At 40.4% G+C, this 24,413-nt stretch overlaps 1 protein-coding gene across 1 annotated transcript in view; it reads right to left on the bottom strand.

Annotated features, from left to right (window-relative positions):
- Window positions 1-24,413, bottom strand: part of LOC126183608 (5'-3' exoribonuclease 2 homolog) — a 449,636-nt gene that overhangs the window by 393,674 nt on the left and 31,549 nt on the right. The window contains exon 6 of the mRNA XM_049925723.1: window positions 13,768-13,926. Within this exon, the coding sequence (XP_049781680.1) occupies window positions 13,768-13,926 (159 nt within the window). The remainder of the gene's footprint in view (window positions 1-13,767; window positions 13,927-24,413) is intronic.

Here is a 24,413-nt window from a genome sequence, read left to right as displayed (position 1 = left end):
GTTACAGAACCCAGTATGTTGCATGTTCATAAGAGACAAGGGTATCGTCAGGAGTGCCCCAGGGAAGTGTGATTGGACCACTATTATTCTCTATGTACACAAATGATTTGATGGATGGGAGGCAACAATCTGCAGTTATTTGCTAATGATGCTGTGGTGAACGGTAAGGTGTCGAAGTTGAGTGAATGTAGGAGGATACAAGATGACTTAGACAAGATTTCTAATTGGTGTCATGAATGTAGAAAAATGTAAGTTAATGCAGGTGAGTCGAAAAAACGAACCTGTAATGTTTGGATACAGCATTAGTAGTGTCCTGCTTGACACAATCACTTTGTTCCATAAAAACACGGGAGAACTGCCGGATATCACACAATCACTTTGTTTAAATGTCTAGATGTAACGTTGCAAAGTGATATGAAATGGAATGAGCCTGTGAGGATTGTGGTAGGGAACGCGAACAGTCAACTTTGATTTATTGGAGGAAGTCAAGAAAAGTGCGGTTCGTCTGTAGAGGGCCACATACAGGACATAGAGTGCAACTTATTCTTGAGGTCTGCTCGAGTATTTGGGATCTGCACCAGGTGGATTAAAGGAAAATATCAAATCATCAATTCAGAGGTGGGGTGCTAGATTTCTTACTGGCAGATTCAAACGACACACAAGTGTTACAGACATGCTTCAGGAACTCAAATGGGGATCCCTGGAGGGGAGGGGACACCCTTTTCAAGGCACACTACTGAGAAAATTAGAGAACCAGCATTTGATGCTAACAGCAGAACAATTCTACTGCCTGCAACATAAACTGGGTGTAGGGGCCACAAAGATAAGAGAGATTAGGACTAATACAGAGGCAAACAGACAGTCATTTTTCCCTTGCTCTATTTGTGAGTGGAACACACAAGGAAATGACTAATAGTGGTACTCCATCACACGCTGTACAGTGGACTGCGGAGTATCTGTGTAGATGTAGATGAAACGATTTATGAAAAAAGTAAAACACATACAACTGGGAGTGCAGACTTTGGTTTGAACACTGTTGTTCTAAATTAGAAGTGAGATGAGAGAACCATGCCAAGAAGCACTGCTGCCTGATGAACTAAACACACAAAAATCAGCACTTAAACAGCCCAATAAGTCAACAAAAAACAATTTTCAATAGTCAATGACAATTTAAATGAGGGATCACAGATTGATACAACCCACAACAGCGTCTCACAGTTGACAACAGAAGCAAAAGTTCTGACAGATGCCAATAATGGTCGCATGGGGACCCAGCAGATCCAATAATGTGCGCCCAATGAGCCATGCCTTCAGTGTCTCCAACTATGAGTGCCATCTACCACCACAATATAGGATGGTTGGTGGCTGCAACACAGCCCAGTCTCACTCACAGTCTTCAATAGTCTTAAGTCTTAGTCAACCTTCAACAATTCACTCATTAGTAGAGGGAACTAGGACTGTTGATAAAATATTGCTTTGACTGTGTAAAGCAAGTATAGGTGGCACAAAGAAGAAGTCTGATTGCACTGAGGGGCAGAGGGGTGAATGTTCAAAACTGTTCAAATGTGTGTGAAATCTTATGGGACTTAACTGTCCCTAAGCTTACACACTACTTAACCTAAATTATCCTAAGGACAAACACACACACCCATGCCCGAGGGAGGATTCGAACCTCCGCCGGGACCAGCCGCACAGTCCATGACTGCAGCGCCTTAGACCGCTCGGCTAATCCCGCGCGGCGGGGGTGAATGGAATAACAAGATTTCAGATGTGAAAGAAATAGCACAGCTGCATTAAAAAACAATTTTTAAATGCAACTAGTGCACTATTTCTTCACATTGTCATTGTTCAAAACCTGTTGCTGAAAAAATGAACAAAAATCTAAATGACAAGACTGGTCTTTGCAGTAGACAGAGATGTGTGTGGGACAATGCTGATGTAATTGGTGCTTGGCGCTACTAACAGGAACTGCAATGTCCATCATGTAATCTTGATAATACAACTGCTACATCACTGACTTTAGCAGAAATGAAAAAACAGGGATGTCGACATGAAGTGTTCCAGACAAATCTGATGTGACGAAACTGAATGAATAATCCATCGCATACTTCATATTGTGCCACTTACTTACAGCTACCATTGTTAGCAAAGTGGTTATTGCCAAGTGTCAATGTGTATTGTTTTCCTTTCAATTCTTGCTGTAAGGGGGATAAGCAGGCTGCTAGCTTGCTAATGTACAGAATATCTAATAATAAATCAGTACTTAAATATACAGCTCCAAAACCAGTGGTATATTTACAATATGTGACCAATATTTTTATAGGCCAGAATGTCGATTTTTGTTTTCCATCAATATATTGATAGCTGGTAATGATTTTTTTTTTTAATACTAACATCAATACATGGGATTCTCAAGACTTTAAAAAATATAAACATTCCTGCGGGAACCTCACACTGCACAATGCTCTTTAGTTTGCTTGTAACGGAAGGACTTTATTGCTGTTTGTTCTTTTGTAAAGTTTCTTCGCAATACTTGGAGAAAGTTACAAGTTCATTATAACTTGTGTTTACTGTATTCATATGTTTGATAATCATTTCTGCTCCTGTCCAGCTTCCTGTGATAACGACTGTTGCACCACTGTGTAGTCTACTTCCTCCCCACCATTCAGTAGAAAGTTGTTGTTGTTGTGGTCTTCAGTCCTGAGACTGGTTTGATGCAGCTCTCCATGCTACTCTATCCTGTGCAAGCTTCATCATCACCCAGTACCTACTGCAGCCTACATCCTTCTGAATCTGCTTAGTGTACTCATCTTTTGGTCTCCCTTTACGATTTTTACCCTCCACACTGCCCTCCAATGCTAAATTTGTGATCCCTTGATGCCTTAGAACATGTCCTACCAACCGGTCCCTTCTTCTTGTCAAGTTGTGCCACAAACTCCTCTTCTCCTCAATTCTACTCAGTACCTCCTCATTAGTTATGTGATCTACCCATCTAATCTTCAGTATTCTTCTGTAGCACCACACTTCAAAAGCTTCTATTCTCTTCTTGTCCAAACTATTTATCGTCCATGTTTCACTTCCATACATGGCTACACTCCATACAAATACTTTCAAAAGCGACTTCCTGACACTTAAATCTATACTCGATGTTAACAAATTTCTCTTCTTCAGAAACGCTTTCCTTGCCATTGCCAGTTTACATTTTATATCCTCTCTACTTCGACCATCATCAGTTTTTTTGCTCCCCAAATAGCAAAACTCCTTTACTACTGTAAGTGTCTCATTTCCTAATCTAATTCCCTCAGCATCACCCGACTTGATTCAATTACATTCCATTATCCTTGTTTTGCTTTTGTTGATGTTCATCTTATATCCTCCTTTCAAGACACTGTCAATTCCGTTCAACTGCTCTTCCAAGTCCTTTGCTGTCTCTGATAGAATTACAATGTCATCGGCGAACCTCAAAGTTTTTATTTCTTCTCCATGGATTTTAATACCTACTCCGAATTTTTCTTTTGTTTCCTTTACTGCTTGCTCAATATACAGATTGAATAACATCGGGGAGAGGCTACAACCCTGTCTCACTCCCTTCGCAACCATTGCTTTCCCTTCATGCCCCTCTACTCTTATAACTGCCATCTGGTTTCTGTACAAATTGTAAATACCCTTTTGCTCCCTGTATTTTACCCCTGCCGCCTTTAGAATTTGAAAGAGAGTATTCAAGTCAACTTTGTCAAAAGCTTTCTCTAAGTCTACAAATGCTAGATACATAGTTTTGCCTTTCCTTAATCTTTCTTCTAAGATAAGTCGTAAGGTCAGTATTGCCTCACGTGTTCCAACATTTCTACGGAATCCAAACTGATCTTCCCCGAGGTCAGCTTCTACCAGTTCTTCCATTCGTCTGTAAATAATTCGTGTTAGTATTTTGCAGCTGTGACTTATTAAACTGATAGTTCGGTAATTTTCACATCTGTCAACACTTGCTTTCTTTGGGATTGGAATTATTATATTATTCTTGAAGTCTGAGGGTATTTCGCCTGTCTCATACATCTTGCTCACCAGATGGTAGAGTTTTGTCAGGACTGGCTCTCCCAAGGCCGTCAGTAGTTCTAATGGAATGTTGTCTACTCCCGGGGCCGTGTTTCGACTCAGGTCTTTCAGTGCTCTATCAAAGTCTTCACGCAGTATCGTATCTCCCATTTCATCTTCATTTACACCCTCTTCCATTTCCATAATATTGTCCTCAAGTACATCGCCCTTGTATAGACCCTCTATATACTCCTTCCAACTTTCTGCTTTACCTTCTTTGCTTATAACTGGGTTTCCATCTGAGCTCTTCATATTCATACAAGTCGTTCTCTTTTCTCCGAAGGTTTCTTTAATTTTCCTGTAGGCAGTATCTATCTTACCCCTAGTGAGATAAGCCTCTACATCCTTACATTTGTCCTCTAGCCATCCCTGCTTAGCCATTTTGCACTTCCTGTCAATCTCATTTTTGAGACATTTGTATTCCTTTTTGCCTGCTTCACTTACTGCATTTTTATATTTTCTTCTTTCATCAACTAAATTCAATATTTCTTCTGTCACCCAAGGATTTATTCTAGCCCTCGTATTTTTACCTACTTGATCCTCTGCTGCCTTCACTACTTCATCCCTCAGAGCTACCCATTCTTCTTCTACTGTACTTCTTTCCCCCAGTCCTGTCAATTGTTCCCTTAAGCTCTCCCTGAAACTCTGTACAACCTCTGGTTTAGTCAGTTTATCCAGCTCCCATCTCCTTAAATTCCCACCTTTTTGCAATTTCTTCAGTTTTAATCTACAGTTCATAATCAATAGATTGTGGTCAGAGTCCACATCTGCCCCTGGAAATGTCTTACAATTTAAAACCTGGTTCCTAAATCTCTGTCTTACCATTATATAATCTATCTGATACCTTCTAGTATCTCCAGGATTCTTCCATGTATACAACCTTCTTTCATGATTCTTGAACCAAGTGTTAGCTATGATTAAGTTAGGCTCTGTGCAAAACTCTACCAGGCGGCTTCCTCTTTCATTTCTTAGCCCCAATCCATATTCACCTACTATGTTTCCTTCTCTCCCTTTCCTACTCTTGAATTCCAGTCACCCATGACTATTAAATTTTCGTCTCCCTTCACTACCTGAATAATTTCTTTTATCTCATCATACATTTCCTCAATTTCTTCATCATCTGCAGAGCTAGTTGGCATATAAACTTGTACTACTGTAGTAGGTGTGGGCTTCGTGTCTATCTTGGTCACAATAATGCGTTCACTTTGCTGTTTGTAGTAGCTTACCCGCACTCCTATTTTTTTTATTCATTATTAAACCTACTCCTGCATTACCCCTATTTGATTTTGTGTTTATAACCCTGTATTCACCTGACCAAAAGTATTGTTCCTCCTGCCACCGAACTTCACTAATTCCCACTATATCTAACTTTAACCTATCCATTTCCCTTTTTAAATTTTCTAATCTACCTGCCCGGTTAAGAAATCCGACATTCCACACTCCGATCCATAGAATGCCAGTTTTCTTTCTCCTGATAACAACGATGCATATTTACGCAATTGTTGGCTATTAAGCTAAGTAAACTTACCATCAATTGTGGTTAGTGGATGTAAATACTAAATATCTTGTCAATGGATGTCAATATTTGGGGAAGGATGCACATCAGCCAGAGAGTCAAAGCCTTTTTGAACGCATTGTCTTGAAACTTTTGACACTATTCCTTAGATGCAGAAGACACGTAAGAACAGATAATTTTTCATATCAGTACCAAAAGAAGACAGTGGTGATGATGCATTACTGTACAGAAAGTATTAACTACTTAAAGCCAGTGCACAAAACTAGTGGCATATCACACTCATTGGAGGCAATTTGTTGTTAGAAAGCATTGCATAGTCTTCCTAAAGTCTTTGACACATTTTGCTGTTGGCAGACACTTGTATCAGCACTGTGTTTTGTTGTATATGGCGTATTTCCTTTGTGACTTAAGGTTTTTTTTTTCCCCACTGGTTCTTACAAGTCAAAATCGCAAAAATTTAACTGAAAACTAAAACACTGAATAATTACTGGAATTCTAAAAAAATCCTGGATTTCTCTTGGTTTTCTCCTGGATGAAAAAATTCCCAGGTTTTTACCAGATCTCCCAGTTGTCCTGGGTTGTATACACCCTGTACTACCCAATATCACATTTAATTTCAAATAATTTCATTTTTAGTCCTCCATGCCTCAATGCAGGTAGTAGCATTCACACACTTTTACTAGGTATCTGGGTTCCGTAACACTGAATAAGTAAAAATCTGAAGACTACAATTATTTTCTGTCCAGCTTTTACCAACTTTAGAAATCAAATAATACTGTACGCAGTAAAAAATAGTAACAGTTACAGAAAGCTGGGTTTTGTAGCAATCTTCTGCTATCACTTACATTATCCAGGGGTGCCATTTTTGGCAATTTTTATCCATTTAGGCCAGTTCCTTATGTCGCACTCCATAAGTTGTTTCTCCTTTTCTACATCCACATCCATACTCCGCAAGCCACCTGACGGTGTGTGGCGGAGGGTACCTTGAGTACCTCTATCAGTTCTCCCTTCTATTCCAGTCTCGTATTGTTCGTGAAAAGAAGGACTGTCGGTATGCCTCTGTGTGGGCTCTAATCTCTCTGATTTCATCCTCATGGTCTCTTCGCGAGATATACGTAAGAGGGAGCAATATACTGCTGGACTCTTCGGTGAAGGTATGTTCTCGAAACTATGACGAAAGCCCGTACCTAGCTACTGAGCGTCTCTCCTGCAGAGTCTTCCACTGGAGTTTATCTATCATCTCCGTAACGCTTTCACGATTACTAAATGATCCTGTAATGAAGCGCGCTGCTCTCCGTTGGATCTTCTCTATATCTTCTATCAACCCTATCTGGTACGGATCCCACACTGCTGAGCAGTATTCAAGCAGTGGGCGAACAAGCGTACTGTAACCTACTTCCTTTGTTTTCGGATTGCATTTCCTTAGGATTCTTCCAATGAATCTCAGTCTGGCATCTGCTTTACCGACGATCAACATTATATGATCATTCCATTTTAAATCACTCCATAAGCGTACTCCCAGATAATTTATGGTATTAACTGCTTCCAGTTGCTGACCTGGTATTTTGTAGCTAAATGATAAAGGATCTATCTTTCTGTGTATTCTCAGCACATTACACTTGTCTACAGTGAGATTCAATTGCCATTCCCTGCACCATGCGTCAATTCGCTGCAGATCCTCCTGCATTTCAGTACAATTTTCCATTGTTACAACCTCTCGATACGCCACAGCATCATCTGCAAAAAGCCTCAGTGAATTTCCGATGTCATCCACCAGGTCATTTATGCATATTGTGAATAGCAACGGTCCTATGACACTCCCCTGCGGCACACCTGAAATCACTCTTACTTCGGAAGACTTCTCTCCACTGAGAATGACATGCTGCGTCCTGTTATCTAGGAACTCCTCAATCCAATCACACAATTGGTCTGATAGTCCATATGCTCTTACTTTGTTCATTAAACGACTGTGGGGAACTGTATCGAACGCCTTGCGGAAGTCAAGAAACACGGCATCTACCTGTGAACCCGCGTCTATGGCCCTCTGAGTCTCGTGGACAAATAGCGCGAGCTGGGTTTCACATGACCGTCTTTTTCGAAACCCATGCTGATTCATACAGAGTAGATTTCTAGTCTCCAGAAAAGTCATTATACTCGAACACAATACGTGTTCCAAAATTCTACAACTGATCGACGTTAGAGATTAGGTCTATAGTTCTGCACATCTGTTCGACGTCCATCCTTGAAAACAGGGATGACCTGTGCCCTTTTCCAATCCTTTGGGACGCTATGCTCTTCTAGAGACCTACGGTACACCGCTGCAAGAAGGGGGGCAAGTTCCTTCGTGTACTCTGTGTAAAATTGAACTGGTATCCCATCAGGTCCGGAGGCCTTTCCTCTTTTGAGCGATTTTAATTGTTTCGATATCTACCATTTTGTTATCTGTGCGACAATCTAGAGATAACTACAGTGCAATCTTCCTCTGTGAAACAACTTTGGAAAAAGACATTTAGTATTTCGGCCTTTAGTCTATCATCCTCTGTTTCAGTACCATTTTGGTCACAGAGTGTCTGGACATTTTGTTTTGATCCACCTACCGCTTTGACATAAGACCAATATTTCTTACGATTTTCTGCCAAGTCAGTACATAGAACTTTACTTTCGAATTCATTGAACGCCTTCGCATAGCCCCCCTCACACTACATTTCGCTTCGCGTAATTTTTGTTTGTCTGCAAGGCTTTGGCTATGTTTATGTTTGCTGTGAAGTTCCCTTTGCTTCCGCAGCAGTTTTCTAACTCGGTTGTTGTACCACGGTGGCACTTTTCCATCTCTTATGATCTTGCTTGGCACATACTCATCTAACGCATTATGTACGACGGTTTTGAACTTTGTCCACTGATCCTCAACACTATCTGTACTTGAGACAAAACTTTTGTGTTGAGCCAACAGGTACTCTGAAATCTGCTTTTTGTCACTTTTTCTAAACAGAAAAATCTTCCTACCCTTTTTAATATTCCTATTTATGGCTGAAATCATCGATGCCGTAACCGCTTTATGATCGCTGAGTCCCTGTTCTGCATTAACTTTTTCAAATAGTTCGGGTCTGTTCGTCACCAGAAGGTCTAATATGTTATCGCCACGAGTCGGTTCTCTGTTTAACTGCTCAAGGTAGTTTTCAGATAAAGCACTTAAAAAAATTTCACTGGATTCTTTGTCCCTGCCACCCGTTATGAACGTCTGAGTCTCCCAGTCTATATCCGGCAAATTAAAATCTCCACCCAGAACTATAACATGGTGGGGAAATCTACTCGAAATATTTTCCAAATTATCCTTCAGGTGCTCAGCCACAACAGCTGCTGAGCCAGGGGGCCTATAGAGACATCCAATTACCATGTCTGAGCCCGCTTTAACCGTGACCTTCACCCAAATCATTTCACATTTCGGATCTCCGTCAATTTCCTTCGATACTATTGCACTTCTTATCGCTATAAACACGCCTCCCCCTTCACTGTCCAGCCTGTCTCTGCGGTATACATTCCAATCTGAGTTTAGGATTTCATTACTGTTTACGTATGGTTTCAGCCAACTTTCTGTCCCTAGTACTATATGGGCGTTGTGACCGTTTATTAATGAGAGCAGTTCTGGGACCTTTCTGTAGACGCTCCTGCAGTTTACTATTAGCACATTAATATTGTTATTCCCTGTTGCATTTTGCCTACTCCTACCTTGCCGCGTCTCAGGAGGCGTCTTGTTGGGCCTAGGGAGGGGATTCTCTAACCTAAAAAATGATGTAGCTGAGATGTAGCTTTTCCCGTCATTTTGAACACCGCTGATCCATCTCTTCCTTGGAAGAGATCTCTCTCCTGGAATTCTTTTACTGCCATCCCTATCACTATTTTTGCAATGTGAGTTTGACCTTTTCTCATGAAATGTTCACGCTAGTAGTGCTCCTCTCATTCTCTATGTTACACTTTGATGGAAATTTCAGTAGCTTTTAAACTTCCTCAGTTTTTCTCATTTGTAATTTGGTCCATTCTGGTGATTCTATGTATCCCTCTCAGCATCTTAATCCCAGCTACATCTAGTTTTGTGCACTGGCTTTAAGTAGTTAATACTTTCTGTACAGTAATGCATCATCACCACTGTCTTCTTTTGGTACTGATATGAAAAATTATCTGTTCTTACGTGTCTTCTGCATCTAAGGAATAGTGTCAAAAGTTTCAAGACAATGCGTTCAAAAAGGCTTTGACTCTCTGGCTGATGTGCATCCTTCCCCAAATATTGACATCCATTGACAAGATATTTAGTATTTACATCCACTAACCACAATTGATGGTAAGTTTACTTAGCTTAATAGCCAACAATTGAGTAAATATGCATCGTTGTTATCAGGAGAAAGAAAACTGGCATTCTATGGATCGGAGTGTGGAATGTCGGATTTCTTAACCGGGCAGGTAGATTAGAAAATTTAAAAAGGGAAATGGATAGGTTAAAGTTAGATATAGTGGGAATTAGTGAAGTTCGGTGGCAGGAGGAACAATACTTTTGGTCAGGTGAATACAGTATTATAAACACAAAATCAAATAGGGGTAATGCAGGAGTAGGTTTAATAATGAATAAAAAAAATAGGAGTGCGGGTAAGCTACTACAAACAGCAAAGTGAACGCATTATTGTGACCAAGATAGACACGAAGCCCACACCTACTACAGTAGTACAAGTTTATATGCCAACTAGCTCTGCAGATGATGAAGAAATTGAGGAAATGTATGATGAGATAAAAGAAATTATTCAGGTAGTGAAGGGAGACGAAAATTTAATAGTCATGGGTGACTGGAATTCAAGAGTAGGAAAGGGAGAGAAGGAAACATAGTAGGTGAATATGGATTGGGGCTAAGAAATGAAAGAGGAAGCCGCCTGGTAGAGTTTTGCACAGAGCCTAACTTAATCATAGCTAACACTTGGTTCAAGAATCATGAAAGAAGGTTGTATACATGGAAGAATCCTGGAGATACTAGAAGGTATCAGATAGATTATATAATGGTAAGACAGAGATTTAGGAACCAGGTTTTAAATTGTAAGACATTTCCAGGGGCAGATGTGGACTCTGACCACAATCTATTGATTATGAACTGTAGATTAAAACTGAAGAAATTGCAAAAAGGTGGGAATTTAAGGAGATGGGAGCTGGATAAACTGACTAAACCAGAGGTTGTACAGAGTTTCAGGGAGAGCTTAAGGGAACAATTGACAGGACTGGGGGAAAGAAGTACAGTAGAAGAAGAATGGGTAGCTCTGAGGGATGAAGTAGTGAAGGCAGCAGAGGATCAAGTAGGTAAAAATACGAGGGCTAGAATAAATCCTTGGGTGACAGAAGAAATATTGAATTTAGTTGATGAAAGAAGAAAATATAAAAATGCAGTAAGTGAAGCAGGCAAAAAGGAATACAAATGTCTCAAAAATGAGATTGACAGGAAGTGCAAAATGGCTAAGCAGGGATGGCTAGAGGACAAATGTAAGGATGTAGAGGCTTATCTCACTAGGGGTAAGATAGATACTGCCTACAGGAAAATTAAAGAAACCTTCGGAGAAAAGAGAACGACTTGTATGAATATGAAGAGCTCAGATGGAAACCCAGTTATAAGCAAAGAAGGTAAAGCAGAAAGTTGGAAGGAGTATATAGAGGGTCTATACAAGGGCGATGTACTTGAGGACAATATTATGGAAATGGAAGAGGGTGTAAATGAAGATGAAATGGGAGATACGATACTGCGTGAAGACTTTGATAGAGCACTGAAAGACCTGAGTCGAAACACGGCCCCGGGAGTAGACAACATTCCATTAGAACTACTGACGGCCTTGGAGAACCAGTCCTGACAAAACTCTACCATCTGGTGAGCAAGATGTATGAGACAGGCGAAATACCCTCAGACTTCAAGAATAATATAATAATTCCAATCCCAAAGAAAGCAGGTGTTGACAGATGTGAAAATTACCGAACTATCAGTTTAATAAGTCACAGCTGCAAAATACTAACACGAATTATTTACAGACGAATGGAAGAACTGGTAGAAGCTGACCTCGGGGAAGATCAGTTTGGATTCCGTAGAAATGTTGGAACACGTGAGGCAATACTGACCTTACGACTTATCTTAGAAGAAAGATTAAGGAAAGGCAAAACTATGTATCTAGCATTTGTAGACTTAGAGAAAGCTTTTGACAAAGTTGACTTGAATACTCTCTTTCAAATTCTAAAGGCGGCAGGGGTAAAATACAGGGAGCAAAAGGGTATTTACAATTTGTACAGAAACCAGATGGCAGTTATAAGAGTAGAGGGGCATGAAGGGGAAGCAATGGTTGCGAAGGGAGTGAGACAGGGTTGTAGCCTCTCCCCGATGTTATTCAATCTGTATATTGAGCAAGCAGTAAAGGAAACAAAAGAAAAATTTGGAGTAGGTATTAAAATCCATGGAGAAGAAATAAAAACTTTGAGGTTCGCCGATGACATTGTAATTCTATCTGAGGCAGCAAAGGACTTGGAAGAGCAGTTGAACAGAATGGACAGTGTCTTCAAAGGAGGATATAAGATGGATCAACAAAAGCAAAACGAGGATAATGGAATGTAGTCTAATTAAGTCAGGTGATGCTGAGGGAATTAGATTAGGTAATGAGACACTTAAAGTAGTAAAGGAGTTTTGCTATTTGGGGAGCAAAATAACTGATGATGGTCGTAGTAGAGAAGATATAAAATGTAGACTGGCAATGGCAAGGAAAGCGTTTCTGAAGAAGAGAAATTTGTTAACATCGAGTATAGATTTAAGTGTCAGGAAGTTGTTTCTGAAAGTATTTGTATGGAGTGCAGCCATGTATGGAAGTGAAACATGGACGATAAATAGTTTGGACAAGAAGAGAATAGAAGCTTTCGAAATGTGGTGCTACAGAAGAATGCTGAAGATTAGATGGGTAGATCACATAACTAATGATGAAGTATTGGATAGAATTGGGGAGAAGAGGAGTATGTGGCACAACATGACAAAAAGAAGGGATTGGTTGGTAGGACATATTCTGAGACATCGAGGGTTCACCAATTTAGTGTTGGAGGGCAGTGTGGAGGGTGAAAATCGTAGAGGGAGACCAAGAGATGAATACACTAAGCAGATTCAGAAGGATGTAGGCTGCAGTAGGTACTGGGAGATGAAGAAGCTTGCACAGGATAGGGTAGCATGGAGAGCTGCATCAAACCAGTCTCAGGACTGAAGACCACCACAACAACAACAACAACAACATGAGCTTCTGTGTCTGTGCACAGTTTTATATATTCCAGCCTTGTATCTCCTACAAACAATCACCAATTACCAGCAACAGTGTGAATTTTGATGTTTCTTTTCATGTGGCACTGGTCATGTAGTCCAGTGTAACACATTTTGCTTTTGTTGTATTACAGGTTCATTCAAGAAACAGTGCAAAATCTCCCATTGTATCCTGTCTTTTCTGAATTCTGAATGGCACACACAAATTTGTAATTTTAATTGACACTTACCTATTCCTCCCTCTTCTACTCTGTTGCATTAAATGTTGCCTTCTGAATGATATGCTGGAAGAGTTTTGAAACTGTCAGTGGTGTTACTTATCAAGAGACAAATACTCACTAGTTGTGTTAGCATTTTCTGAAATATAATCATTACAACTAGTTTCCACTTGTCTTTCAGTTTCATTAGCATACGACCCTTGCTCTGAAACTCACTGCAGATGTTCCCAACTTCCTTACCTACCATCTCACAGTCATTTTCAGTATTCATATTACAAGGTACATAAAACCAAGCACCCTAGGACTACTGAGATGCTACCCTCAGTTTAGAAGCTATAGTGTGCATTAGAGCATCATGTCACAGTCACATTCAATGCTACTGAGCATTTGCAGTACTCTCAGGCAAACTGGTGTGCAAAAAATGTTAATTCATCAAAATAACTGTTGCACAATTCTGGGTATATAGTCATAAATATAATCAATGAGTATAGTTGCAGGTCTGTACATGTTTTTACTGAACTCTGTTAAATAGTTGAAAAAAAAGTAACTGTACTCACACAGACAAAATTTCAAAACAGTCATTTGACCAATTGTGTGGTCCTAATGATAACTAAAAACAATTTTAATCTGCTCACCCATCTGACTGCATATATCACAGGGTTTAGGCTTATTAGGTTTGAATTCTTCACGGATGATTGTAAAATTGGGTTCATGTGTGGCTAATCCCAACATGATAAGATCCGCATCTGCACCACACAGTACATGTTGAGTGTTTGGATCATGGTCAGGTTGAGCTGTAATAAAAGAAAAAAAAGCATTAAACTTTTTTAATTTACAGTGCATCTGACTCAAATTTAATAAACAACATGTTAACTGAGTAACGCAGCAACCATGGATCACTTAAGGTAAATGAGCAGAGTAATTCTGGTGGATTTTGTAATAAACTGTTTTTATACCTTACTATTGACGCAGATTCATCAATGAGCAAGCATGTTAAAAGGGAGGGAGGAGGAGGAAAGGAGAATGACAGAGGTTGCACTATTCAAATCATTCAAGAAAATTACATATTTTGTATTTTTTTTGACAGAGATACTCGGGAGCCGAATAGTATGCATACAGCTCCTACAATTCCCGAAGACTTCCTGCAATCCTTTACAAAGGATTGTCAAAGTTTATATCACTTTAAAAAAATTAAGTTACATAATTAATGTTTTGTTTGATTTAGGATATGTAACTGGAAATAAAGAAAAAGAAGTACATTATTTTTGATGTGATAATTAAAACTATGTCGTCGTACCCCCCCCCCCCCCCCCCCCCAATTGAGCACCTGCCCTACAGTCCTGATCCCTCCACATGCGATCATCACATCTTCGGCACACTTTAAAAAAAATAAAATAAAATAAAATAAAAAACAAAAAAATAAAAATAAAACACTCTCTGAAGAGTCAATGATTCCTGTCCAACAAGGATGTACAACAGGCAGTTACAGACTACTTCACACAGCACGATAGTCAGCGAGCAGTTAAATTATCAACATCTCACAATAGCACCATCTGTATCACCTCTACATACTTTAGTCTAGATCAGCTATTGTACATTGTTGGCCTTAATCGAGTTCACTTTTTTTGTTCCTCAGTACACTTCTCAACTCCAGCTGAATTTCTACATCTACATCCATACTCTACAAACCGCACATGATGTGCAGGGCAGAGGGTACATTCCATTGTACCAGTTATTAGGATTTCTTTCAGTTCCATTCATGTATGGAGCACAAGAAAAATTATTGTTTGAATCTGTCTGTGTGTGTTGTAGTTATTCTAATCTTGTCCCCACAATCTCCATGCGAGCAATACGTATGGGGCTGTAGTATATTTCTGGAGTTATCATTTACAGCCAGTTCTTGAAACTTTGTTAGTAGACTTTCTCAGGATAGTTTACTTCTATCTTCAAGAGTCTGCCAGTTCAGTTTCTTCACCATCACTGTAACACTCTCCCACAGGTCAAACAAACCTCTGACCATTTGTTGCTGCCTTTCTATGTACACATTCAATATCCACTGTTAGTCCTATCTGGTAGGAGTCCCACACAATTGAGCCGTTTTCTAGTATGGGTCACACGAGCGATTTGTACGCAATCTTCTTTGTAGAATGATTGCACTTCCCCAGTATTCTACCAATAAACCAAAGCCTACCACCTGCTTTACCATAACTGAGACTACGCAATTATTCCATTTCATATCCCTACAGTGTGGTACACTCAGTTATTTGTATGAGTTGGCTGATTCATTGATATTTTGGTCATAGGTTTTTTTTTTTTTTTTTTTTTTTTTTTTTTTTTTTTTTTTTTTTTAAAAAAGGGCACAACTTTATATTTCTGAACTTTTAAATCAAGTTGCCAATATTTGTTGCACCACTTTCAAATCTTATCAATATCTGACTGAATATATTTATGCAGCTTCTTTCAGACAGTACTTCATTATATATAACTGCATTGTCTGCAAAGAATCTGAGCTTATTATTAATACTGTCTGCAAGGTCATTAATACACAACATCAACAGCAACAGTCCCAATACATTTCCCTGCGACCCACCTGAAGTTGTTACTGCTATATCTGAAGATGACTCTCCATCCAAGATAACATGCTGTGTGATCTCTATCAAAAAGGCCCCAATCCAGTCACAACTTTCACTTGATACCCCACATGACTGAACTTTTGACAACCAGCAGAGGTGTGTGGTGCTTAGTCAAGTGCTTCTCGGAAATCATGAAATACTGTGTCTACCACACTGTCAAAGCTTTGAGTACGTCATGTGAAAACCTTGGATCCAGGCAGCCAGTATGTGCTGTCATTTATTATTTTTTTAATTTATACCATTGTGATAGTTTCTAATTATGGATAGGTTTGAAAGGGGGGGGGGGGGAGGGAGGAAAACATATTTTGATTCGTCCGCTAGCAATATGGTAAGTTAAAAATAAAATATGTATTCACTACTGTAATAGTCTATCTATAAGACTGTCAGAGCATAAGAGTTGCAATAATTCAGTATTTTACAAGGCAGTGGAGTGGTAAACATCATTACAAACACATGAAATTAAAATCAGTGCATAAAAATACATTTGGAATTGCCTGTATCGCCCAGAATTTGCACTAGAGAACAAAATTACTGCCCAAATGGTGGTGATAGCATTTCTTTAAAAATTTGCTAAAAATTCTATCATTAGTAGCCCAAATTTAAAATCTCTCAACCTGGTCATTAAAGAAGTACTCAATTACAAAAACCCATTCCAATACGGAAAGATGGGTAGGGTTTGTGGAGAGCGGAAGGAGTATGTGATGGCAGCACATTCTGTAGTTTACTCGTTTCTTAAAGATTTTTCAGCAGGTTACTTGAACTCAACTGAGCTGACTGTGCCATGTACCCCCCCCCCCCCCCCCCCCCCCGTTTCATATTATGCTTTTCTAATACTACAGTAACTGAAGCCACAAATTCCCTGCACAATCAAATAATGAAACATGCACAATTAAAGGAAAAACACGCAATATCAGAAATCAATCTTTTATTGTGAAGCAACCAGCTTTCCAAAATTCTCCACCGATTGGGGTACCTCTGCTCCTTGAGCAGCTGAACAAGCAGTCTATGGATTCGGAAGGCCAGGTAGTTCTAACCCATCCACCAGAAACCTTGCAAATGGTTTTCTGTGGTTCATTTTTACAATTTAGGCAAATCCCATACTATAGGCCACAGCCAGTTCTATCCAAATTCTTTTCTTTCCTGACAGATTCCAATTCCATCAAAGATGCAGCATCTCTGCTTAAATGAAAAGAGCTGCATTGAAGGTGATCCAAACATTGTCTTTTTGTACTATGTGCGCAATGATGGCTCACTCTGGAACGATGATATATCATGTCTTCAAGTTTTATTACAAGAATGATGTTCTACTGTTAAATGTCTTCTTGGCAATTACTGAGGAACAACAAATCCAACCGTAACAACTCTAATGTGATTGTAAAAAAAACGTCATACATTCTAACATATAAAAAAATAATGCACCACAAAGCAATTACCTGAATGGGACAAAAATCTGTATATGTTATTCACATGTACAGACAAACAAATTATTACAATTTCAGAAGAACTGAATGATTTATTTAAGATGAAGACCTTCATGAACTGAGAAAGTCAGTAACGCATTGGTCCACCTCTGGCCCTTATGCAGGCCGTAATTTATCTTGGCTTTGACAGAGTTGTTGGATGTCCTGCAGAGGGATATCATGTCAAATTTTGTCCAATTGTCATGTTAGATCAACAACATCCACAGCTGGTTGGAGTGCCCTGCCCACAATGCTTAAAATGTTCTCAATTGGAGAAAGATCTGGCAATCCTACTGCCCAAGGCAGGGTTTGGAAAACACAAAGACAAACAGTGGAAACTCTCACCTTGTGGGGACAGGCGTTATCTTGCTGAATGTAAGAGTAGGCTGCCTTGCCACAAAGGGTAACAAGACAGGGTTTAGAATATTGTTGACATACCACTGTGCTGTAAGGGTGCCGTGTTAGACAACCAAAGGGATACTGCTTTGAAAAGAAATGGTATCCCAGATCATCACTCCTGGTTGTTGGGCCTTAAGGCAGGTGACAATCAGGTTCGTATCCCACTGCTGATTGAGGTCTCTCCAAATGCTGGTCATTGGCACTTAATTCAAAGTGGGGCTCTTCACTGAAGACAATTCTATGCCTGTCAATGAGATTCCATTCTGAGAACATGTCTGGAGATGCTGCGAACAGCAGTGGGAATATCAGACTGTCTGTCACCTGCCATGCAGCCTGACAATCAGAAATGATGAATTGCGGCACCCTTTCTTTTCAAAGTAGTCCCCTCTGTCTGCCATCCATGGTACCCTTACAGCATAGTGATATGTCAACAATATTCTACGACCCATTTTTATGCCCTTCATGGCAAGCCACCCTGGACTTAAATTTCAGCAACGTAATGCCCGCCTGCCTGCACACGGCAAGAGTTTCTACTGCTTGTCTTTGTGCTTGGCAACACTACTTTGGCCAGTAGTGTAGCTGGGACTCTTCACACTTGAGAATGCTCAAGAGCTTTATGGGCAGGGCCTTCCAGTTATCTTGGGATTTTGACAATCTAATGTACCAACTGAATAGAATTTGGCGCAATATCCCTCAGGAGGACATCCAACAGTGCCAAGCCAAATAACTGCTTGCCTGAGGGCCAAATATAGATCAATGCATTACTGACATGCTCAATTTGTGAAGCTCTTTCTTTTGAATAAATCATCCAATTTTTCGCAAATTTTAATAATTTGTTTGTCTGTATATGTACATAAAACATCTAGCGATTTCTGTTCCATTCGGATAATTTCTTTGTAGTGCGTTCCTTTTTGGCAAGTCAGATCCCCCCTCCCTCTTAGCAAAATCCTGGCTATGTCCTTGCCCCAGTATCCAGAAGATTTCACTTTTCTGAAGGCTTTCCTTCCAATGATATTTTGACAGAACCATGTTTGCTGTTCCTTTAATTACTGCCATTCTGTACATCTACATCTATACTCCACAAGCCACATTACAGTTTGCTTACAACAACCATTTCCCTCTTTCGTGTTCCATTCACAAATGGTGCATGGGAATGATGACTGTCGATAGACCTCCATTTAAACTCTTTCCCATTTTTATGATCCTTGGCACCATTAATTGTAGGTCTTCCTCTGATTCAGCCAATACCGTTTGATCATCAGCATATTTGTCTTCATCCATTCGCCTCCCACTAATATGCCTCTTTCTTTTTCTGATGCCTTGTCTGTCAGTTCTCCAGAATAAATATTGAAAAAGGTTAGTGACAAACAGCTCTCTTCTCTAACTCCTCTTCCCAATATCTGCCCCTCCTGTTTCCTCTGTGCCAATCCAAACTACCACTTTCTGTCTCATTTACTGTTCCTTTATAAGTATTCTGTTCTCTCTGCCTGCAACTACATCTCTTAAGGTCTTCAAAAATGAACCCTATTAACTTCTAGCACTCTTTAACCTGTCATCCTCGAGTACTCAATAGTATCTTGTGTCCCTTCTCCCTTCCTGGTCCTGTTATTGCAAACATTTGACCCTCACAGTCAAATAAACCATTTACTGATGTTTTTATATCTATATCAAGGAAGTTATTAAGGTTTAAAAACACGATGTCAATGGCTGTTCCACTGTGAGCTGGATTTTGTCTTCAGACAACAATCAAAACCTCAGCATAAACTCAAGGTTTCTCCCATCAGTACCATAAAGTGACAAAAAGAAATTATATGAAGTTTCCAGGCACAATGCGCCCTCATTTTAATCCTGTGTACACTTTTTAACACTTCTATCTGTTTGATGAAACCTAAGATATTTTCTACAAGTATCCTGTAACAGTAATGATAGCTTGTTTGCTCCCAAGTGTACTTTTAATTTTAACTAACTCGTACAGCATGCAGCTTTAAAGTGATTTTCGAGTATTGTTTCACAGCATATTGGTTTTCTTATGATCACTTTATATTAAGTTTTATTCATTTACCTGTATATGCAGCCAAAGGCAAAAATTGGTGAAGATGAAGTTAGTCTCTTCAACTTCAAAAAGCTTTGACAATGTCACACAATGGGCCAGCAGATTGATTTTGTTGTTTAGCTTTTCCATGACTTAACTTGCATTACCATAATCAGCTTTTTAGTATCCCCACCAGCAAACATTAAGATGGAGGCAGACAAGCTGACAAGGATAGCGCAGCGAAATTGTGCGGAAATTTGCCATGGAATGCGCATGCGGTAGGGGCAGATCTCGTGGCGGAGGTGTTTCACTGCAACTGATAGTGGGTCAGATGGGCCAGTGAAACTTCCCATTGCACTACATGCCAAGTGTTGTTGCCAAGTACTCAGCCGACAGCCACCTGCATCCTCCATACAAGTCGCTACGAGGTTTCAGACTTAAGCCACCATGCCAATAGTGCAGTGCAGCAGCACTATCATGCCTGTACAGGCACGCTTGTGACACACATATTTTTTGTTTCCCTTTTCCTAGTCCTAGTGCTATGGGCCAGACATTTATTCAGTGCTGGTAAGAACAGCTGCACCCCAAAAGGAACACACAACAGCACCTGCAACAGCATGTGCAGGTGCTAATAAACCAGACTGCGGAGTTTCTTCGCACACTTTCCCCACCGTCAGCAGGCCAGGCACCCATTGTCCAATTTTCTTCTCCATTGCCGCCGACGCATTTACCAGTTTCAATGGGTCTACAGAGAGGTGGGTGAATTACCTGTGACGGTCCCAGTTGCACTGCCAGGTAAGGAGCATCGTCAATATAGTTGATAAGACCACCCAGTTATTCAGCAGCACAGGTTTACATGAAATTATCCAAAATTTGAAGCTCTTTGTTAAGCCCAAGAAAATCCCTTTGATCAGCTCTGTTGGTATCGGATGCAGTATTTGGGACATCAAACCCATATGATGGCAACATGACTGCAGTTTTGCCACAAGTGCCGTGGGCAGTCATATACTGCTTTGATCATCGATTTGCATGTCCTATTGCACAAGTGTCATTTTGAGTGTCCCAAATGTGCTACCTCTTAAGGAGACATATTAACTGGGGATGTGACTGTCTGGTTAGGGCCTGAGCCCAACATTCAGACTATGGCACTGATCTTGTCCGACCCTTCTTTGGCCGTTGCTGCACAGATCACGGACCAGCAGGAGCTGACCGCGGTGGCAAAAGATGTCTTTACTGATAATTGGTAGGTGGCTCAATTAAGTGTGCACGCTAAACAGACCCCGGTACCCCATGGGGTAACCCAGGTGGCCTCACCCACCACCGATTGGCCGTGGGTTGGCACTGTTCACGATTCCGGTGCAGCAGTGTCATGGTACTGCCCATCTTCACCCATACCAATCTCAGTGGGCTCACATCAGACGCAATGTCATAATTCCAGCATGCAGTGATTTTTGGGTCCTCAGTGTCACTCTCCTCCCACTCGTTGGGCGAGCCAGTGGTCCTGTCCTTACTGTCATTTGTTGCATGTTCGACGAAACTGCCCACACATGGAAGCCATATATGACGTGCACCATCAGATAGGCCATCTGGCAACAGTTGGCAACCCACAAGTCAGTTGTTGGATGCCCTTGTGTTTTTGTTGGACCCTGGGGCCATCCTCAATGCCTTACAAAAGCCCCAGCCCATATTTTTGCTGATGTTGGTTGTGAATGGATGGACAGTCAAATTTCAAGGTTACACAGGACTGACAGTACGTCTCATTAATTTAGATACATATAGGCTCTTGGGTGCTTGGAGTTCCAATGTCCAGTATATTAGGTTGAATTTTATAGTAAACAGTGCATTCCTTCGCGGAGAGGGGGGTGGCGGCAATTTCCCGTCCCCACATGTTATAAGAATGTGGAATGGCAACTTACATTGTTAGTAGACAATTCACCATTAGTGCAAAATTTTTTGGGCTAGACACCTTTTCTCTTTTCGGATTTCAGATAGTTGACGAAGTGCATTTATTATAGCAATCTGTTCTTTTTCACAGTCTTGACTCTTTACTGCAGTCATACAGCCCACTGTTTGAAAATATCTTGGGTCAAGCAGAAAATTTTGAAACCACACTATCAGCAGTACCTTAATTTTGTTTCCACCACCCCATTCCCTCTTCCATGCAAGACAAGATAAAGGCTGAGTTGCAGCATTAGCAGAATCTATGCAGTGTCTCTCCTATTTTGTCGAGTCAACGGATCACGTCTTGTTGATGGCTCAGAAGCCCAACAGCACTCCGTGCCTTTGCAACAATTTCAAACAGATTATCAACATGCAATCAGTCACAGATTCGTATCCAATTCCACAGCCAGTAGAATTGTTGCAAAGTTGTTGAGGGACAGGGGAGGGGCGGCGGTTGGGAGGGGGGAATTGCAATATTTTTCATGCATCAACATGCATGATTCCTATCTGCAGTTACCACTGTACGAAGTCTCTTGGACTTTCTTAGTCCTCAACACTCCTTAGGCCTTTACCAGTTTAATCACTTGCCTTCAGGAATCTCATCTGCACCAGGAATGTGTCAATGGTATTTGGAATAGTGAATTCAGGTCATTCCCTGTAGTGTCAGTTACCTTGAAGACATCTGGATCATCGGTCCTAAACCATCATCAACTTTCCAGCACACAAGTATCTAAAGGAGCTCCAGTCTGTTGTAGATAAGGCTTCGTATTATGCCAAGTCCATCCTCTGACCTGGCCTTGTCCGGTCAACAGATTGGCAACAGGCTTCTTGATCTCGTAAAGAATGTTTGTGCTCTGCTTCCTGTCTGGTTTCTTTTACATCAGGTAAACCTTTAACCCTGAGCTGCAGTCCTGTCCTATCAGAACCTGGACGACACCAAACAGCCCTTTGGTTATGCTTTGGAGATACTTACCCAGTGCACAGCATAATTACTCACAAGTGGGAAAGGAAGTGCTACCTATTATTTTCAAGATTAAAAAGTTTCACACTGTAAGGGATTCACCACCCTGCTGAAGCAAATGTAATCTCAATGTATTGCTCACTTGCTAGAATGGCAATTCACAGGGGCTGCCTGAGACATAAAAAAATCTTGGCCCTGTTAAAAGAGAGTTGCAATAGAGTCGCAGGTCAAAGCAGTCTGGCGCAGTTGCAGTCGCTCGCTGCTACAGTGCAGTTGTAGTCTGTCGCTGGTACAGCGCAGTTTACAGTTTAGTAGTTGTTAAAGTCACAGTGCAAAACAAATTGTAAAATTTTATTATATGGAACTGAATAATAATTGTGATCAGCCACAGAGCTAAATGATACCATGGAATGAGATGATGATGAACAAATGAATAATTGTTAATATAATGAAAAATCAACAGTGTAATTAAGTCAGTCATCTATTGTAGGGTAAATTTCATTATTTTTATTGGCATGCACATAGTTAAGTCACTTGTCTGAGATGTTAATATGAATTTGTTTCAATCTTTTCTTTTGTGATTCATCAGCACCACTTGACCAGGATTTGTAATATACTCAATTTTCCCGTGTAATGGATTGTAGATCTTTATCAATAACATTAAAAATTTTCAGAATATTGTTGTGTTTACCAGTCAACTATAAACGTATAATTTCCCCTGAATTCACTGCCAGTCCCAATCCAGTCATTTATCTAAATTAAAATAGAATTTTTGTCAGATCATAGTCATGTGCTCTTTAGTAATCAGATGACCACCTGTGTAGCTGTGTCACTAAGTAAAGGCAGTTTTTCTAGTAATTCAGATCACAGATAAATGTTATCCAGTATTAGTAGATAGGCCAGCACTGCACTAAGCTGTGCCGTTTATGAGCAGATATATAGACAGCATTATATGGCGACACCATCACAAGGTAAGAATTTTTCAGTTTATTTCTCATGGACAGATTCAGATTGATTTCACAGGGCCATGGCATAGCGCTGCTTACGCCAAAATTTATCAGTTTTTCGTGAGTTACGATTTATCAGTTTTCATACATCAGAATTTAATTATCCAAATTTAATTTTTTTTAGTTTTTTATTTTTTTGTCTGGTAAGGTTACACATCATTATTTTATATTTTTTATATATACAGAAAGGTTACAAAATTTTCTTGTACTGGAGCAAGATTCCTCCTCATCACTGACCACAAGCTCCTGGTTTCCTTATTTGGCCCTTGTTACAAACTAACTGAGAGCACTCCCCACTGACTGCAGCAGTGGACCATTTTTCTCAGTATGACATTCATTAATGCTCTACCACCCAGCATGCCAATGCTGTTGCATTCTTGCAGGTATCAGCGAGGTCAGATTCACAGTTCGATCAGCAGGAGACTCTAGTGTTCGTATTGGATAAAGTCTTGCAGCAAAACCTCTTGGATTTTCCATTAAGGGAACAAGAGGCCAAAACGGTCACAGTCACTGACCCACTTTTCCAGAAACTCATTTCAGCGGTATAGCTGGGTTGGCCAGGGTGAGAGTCTTTCAGTGAAAATTGGAAATTTGTGGTAAGTTCTATGGGACCAAACTGCTGAGGTCATCAGTCCCTAGGCTTACACACTATTTAATCTATCTTAAACTAACTTACACTAAGGATAACACACACGCCCATGCCCAAGGGAGGGCTCGAACCTCCGATGGGAGGGAGCCGCGCGAACTGTGGCAAGGTGCCTTAGACCGCACGGCTGCCCCTTAGACCACACGGCTCTTTCAGTGAAGATCTGGCGGAACATGCATTTTTTGTCCTACGACATTGATTC

The sequence above is a fragment of the Schistocerca cancellata genome, chromosome 1, assembly GCF_023864275.1.
Source record: "Schistocerca cancellata isolate TAMUIC-IGC-003103 chromosome 1, iqSchCanc2.1, whole genome shotgun sequence".
Classification (NCBI taxonomy): Eukaryota; Metazoa; Arthropoda; class Insecta; order Orthoptera; family Acrididae; genus Schistocerca; species Schistocerca cancellata.
This window is presented reverse-complemented; position numbering and strand designations above follow the sequence as displayed.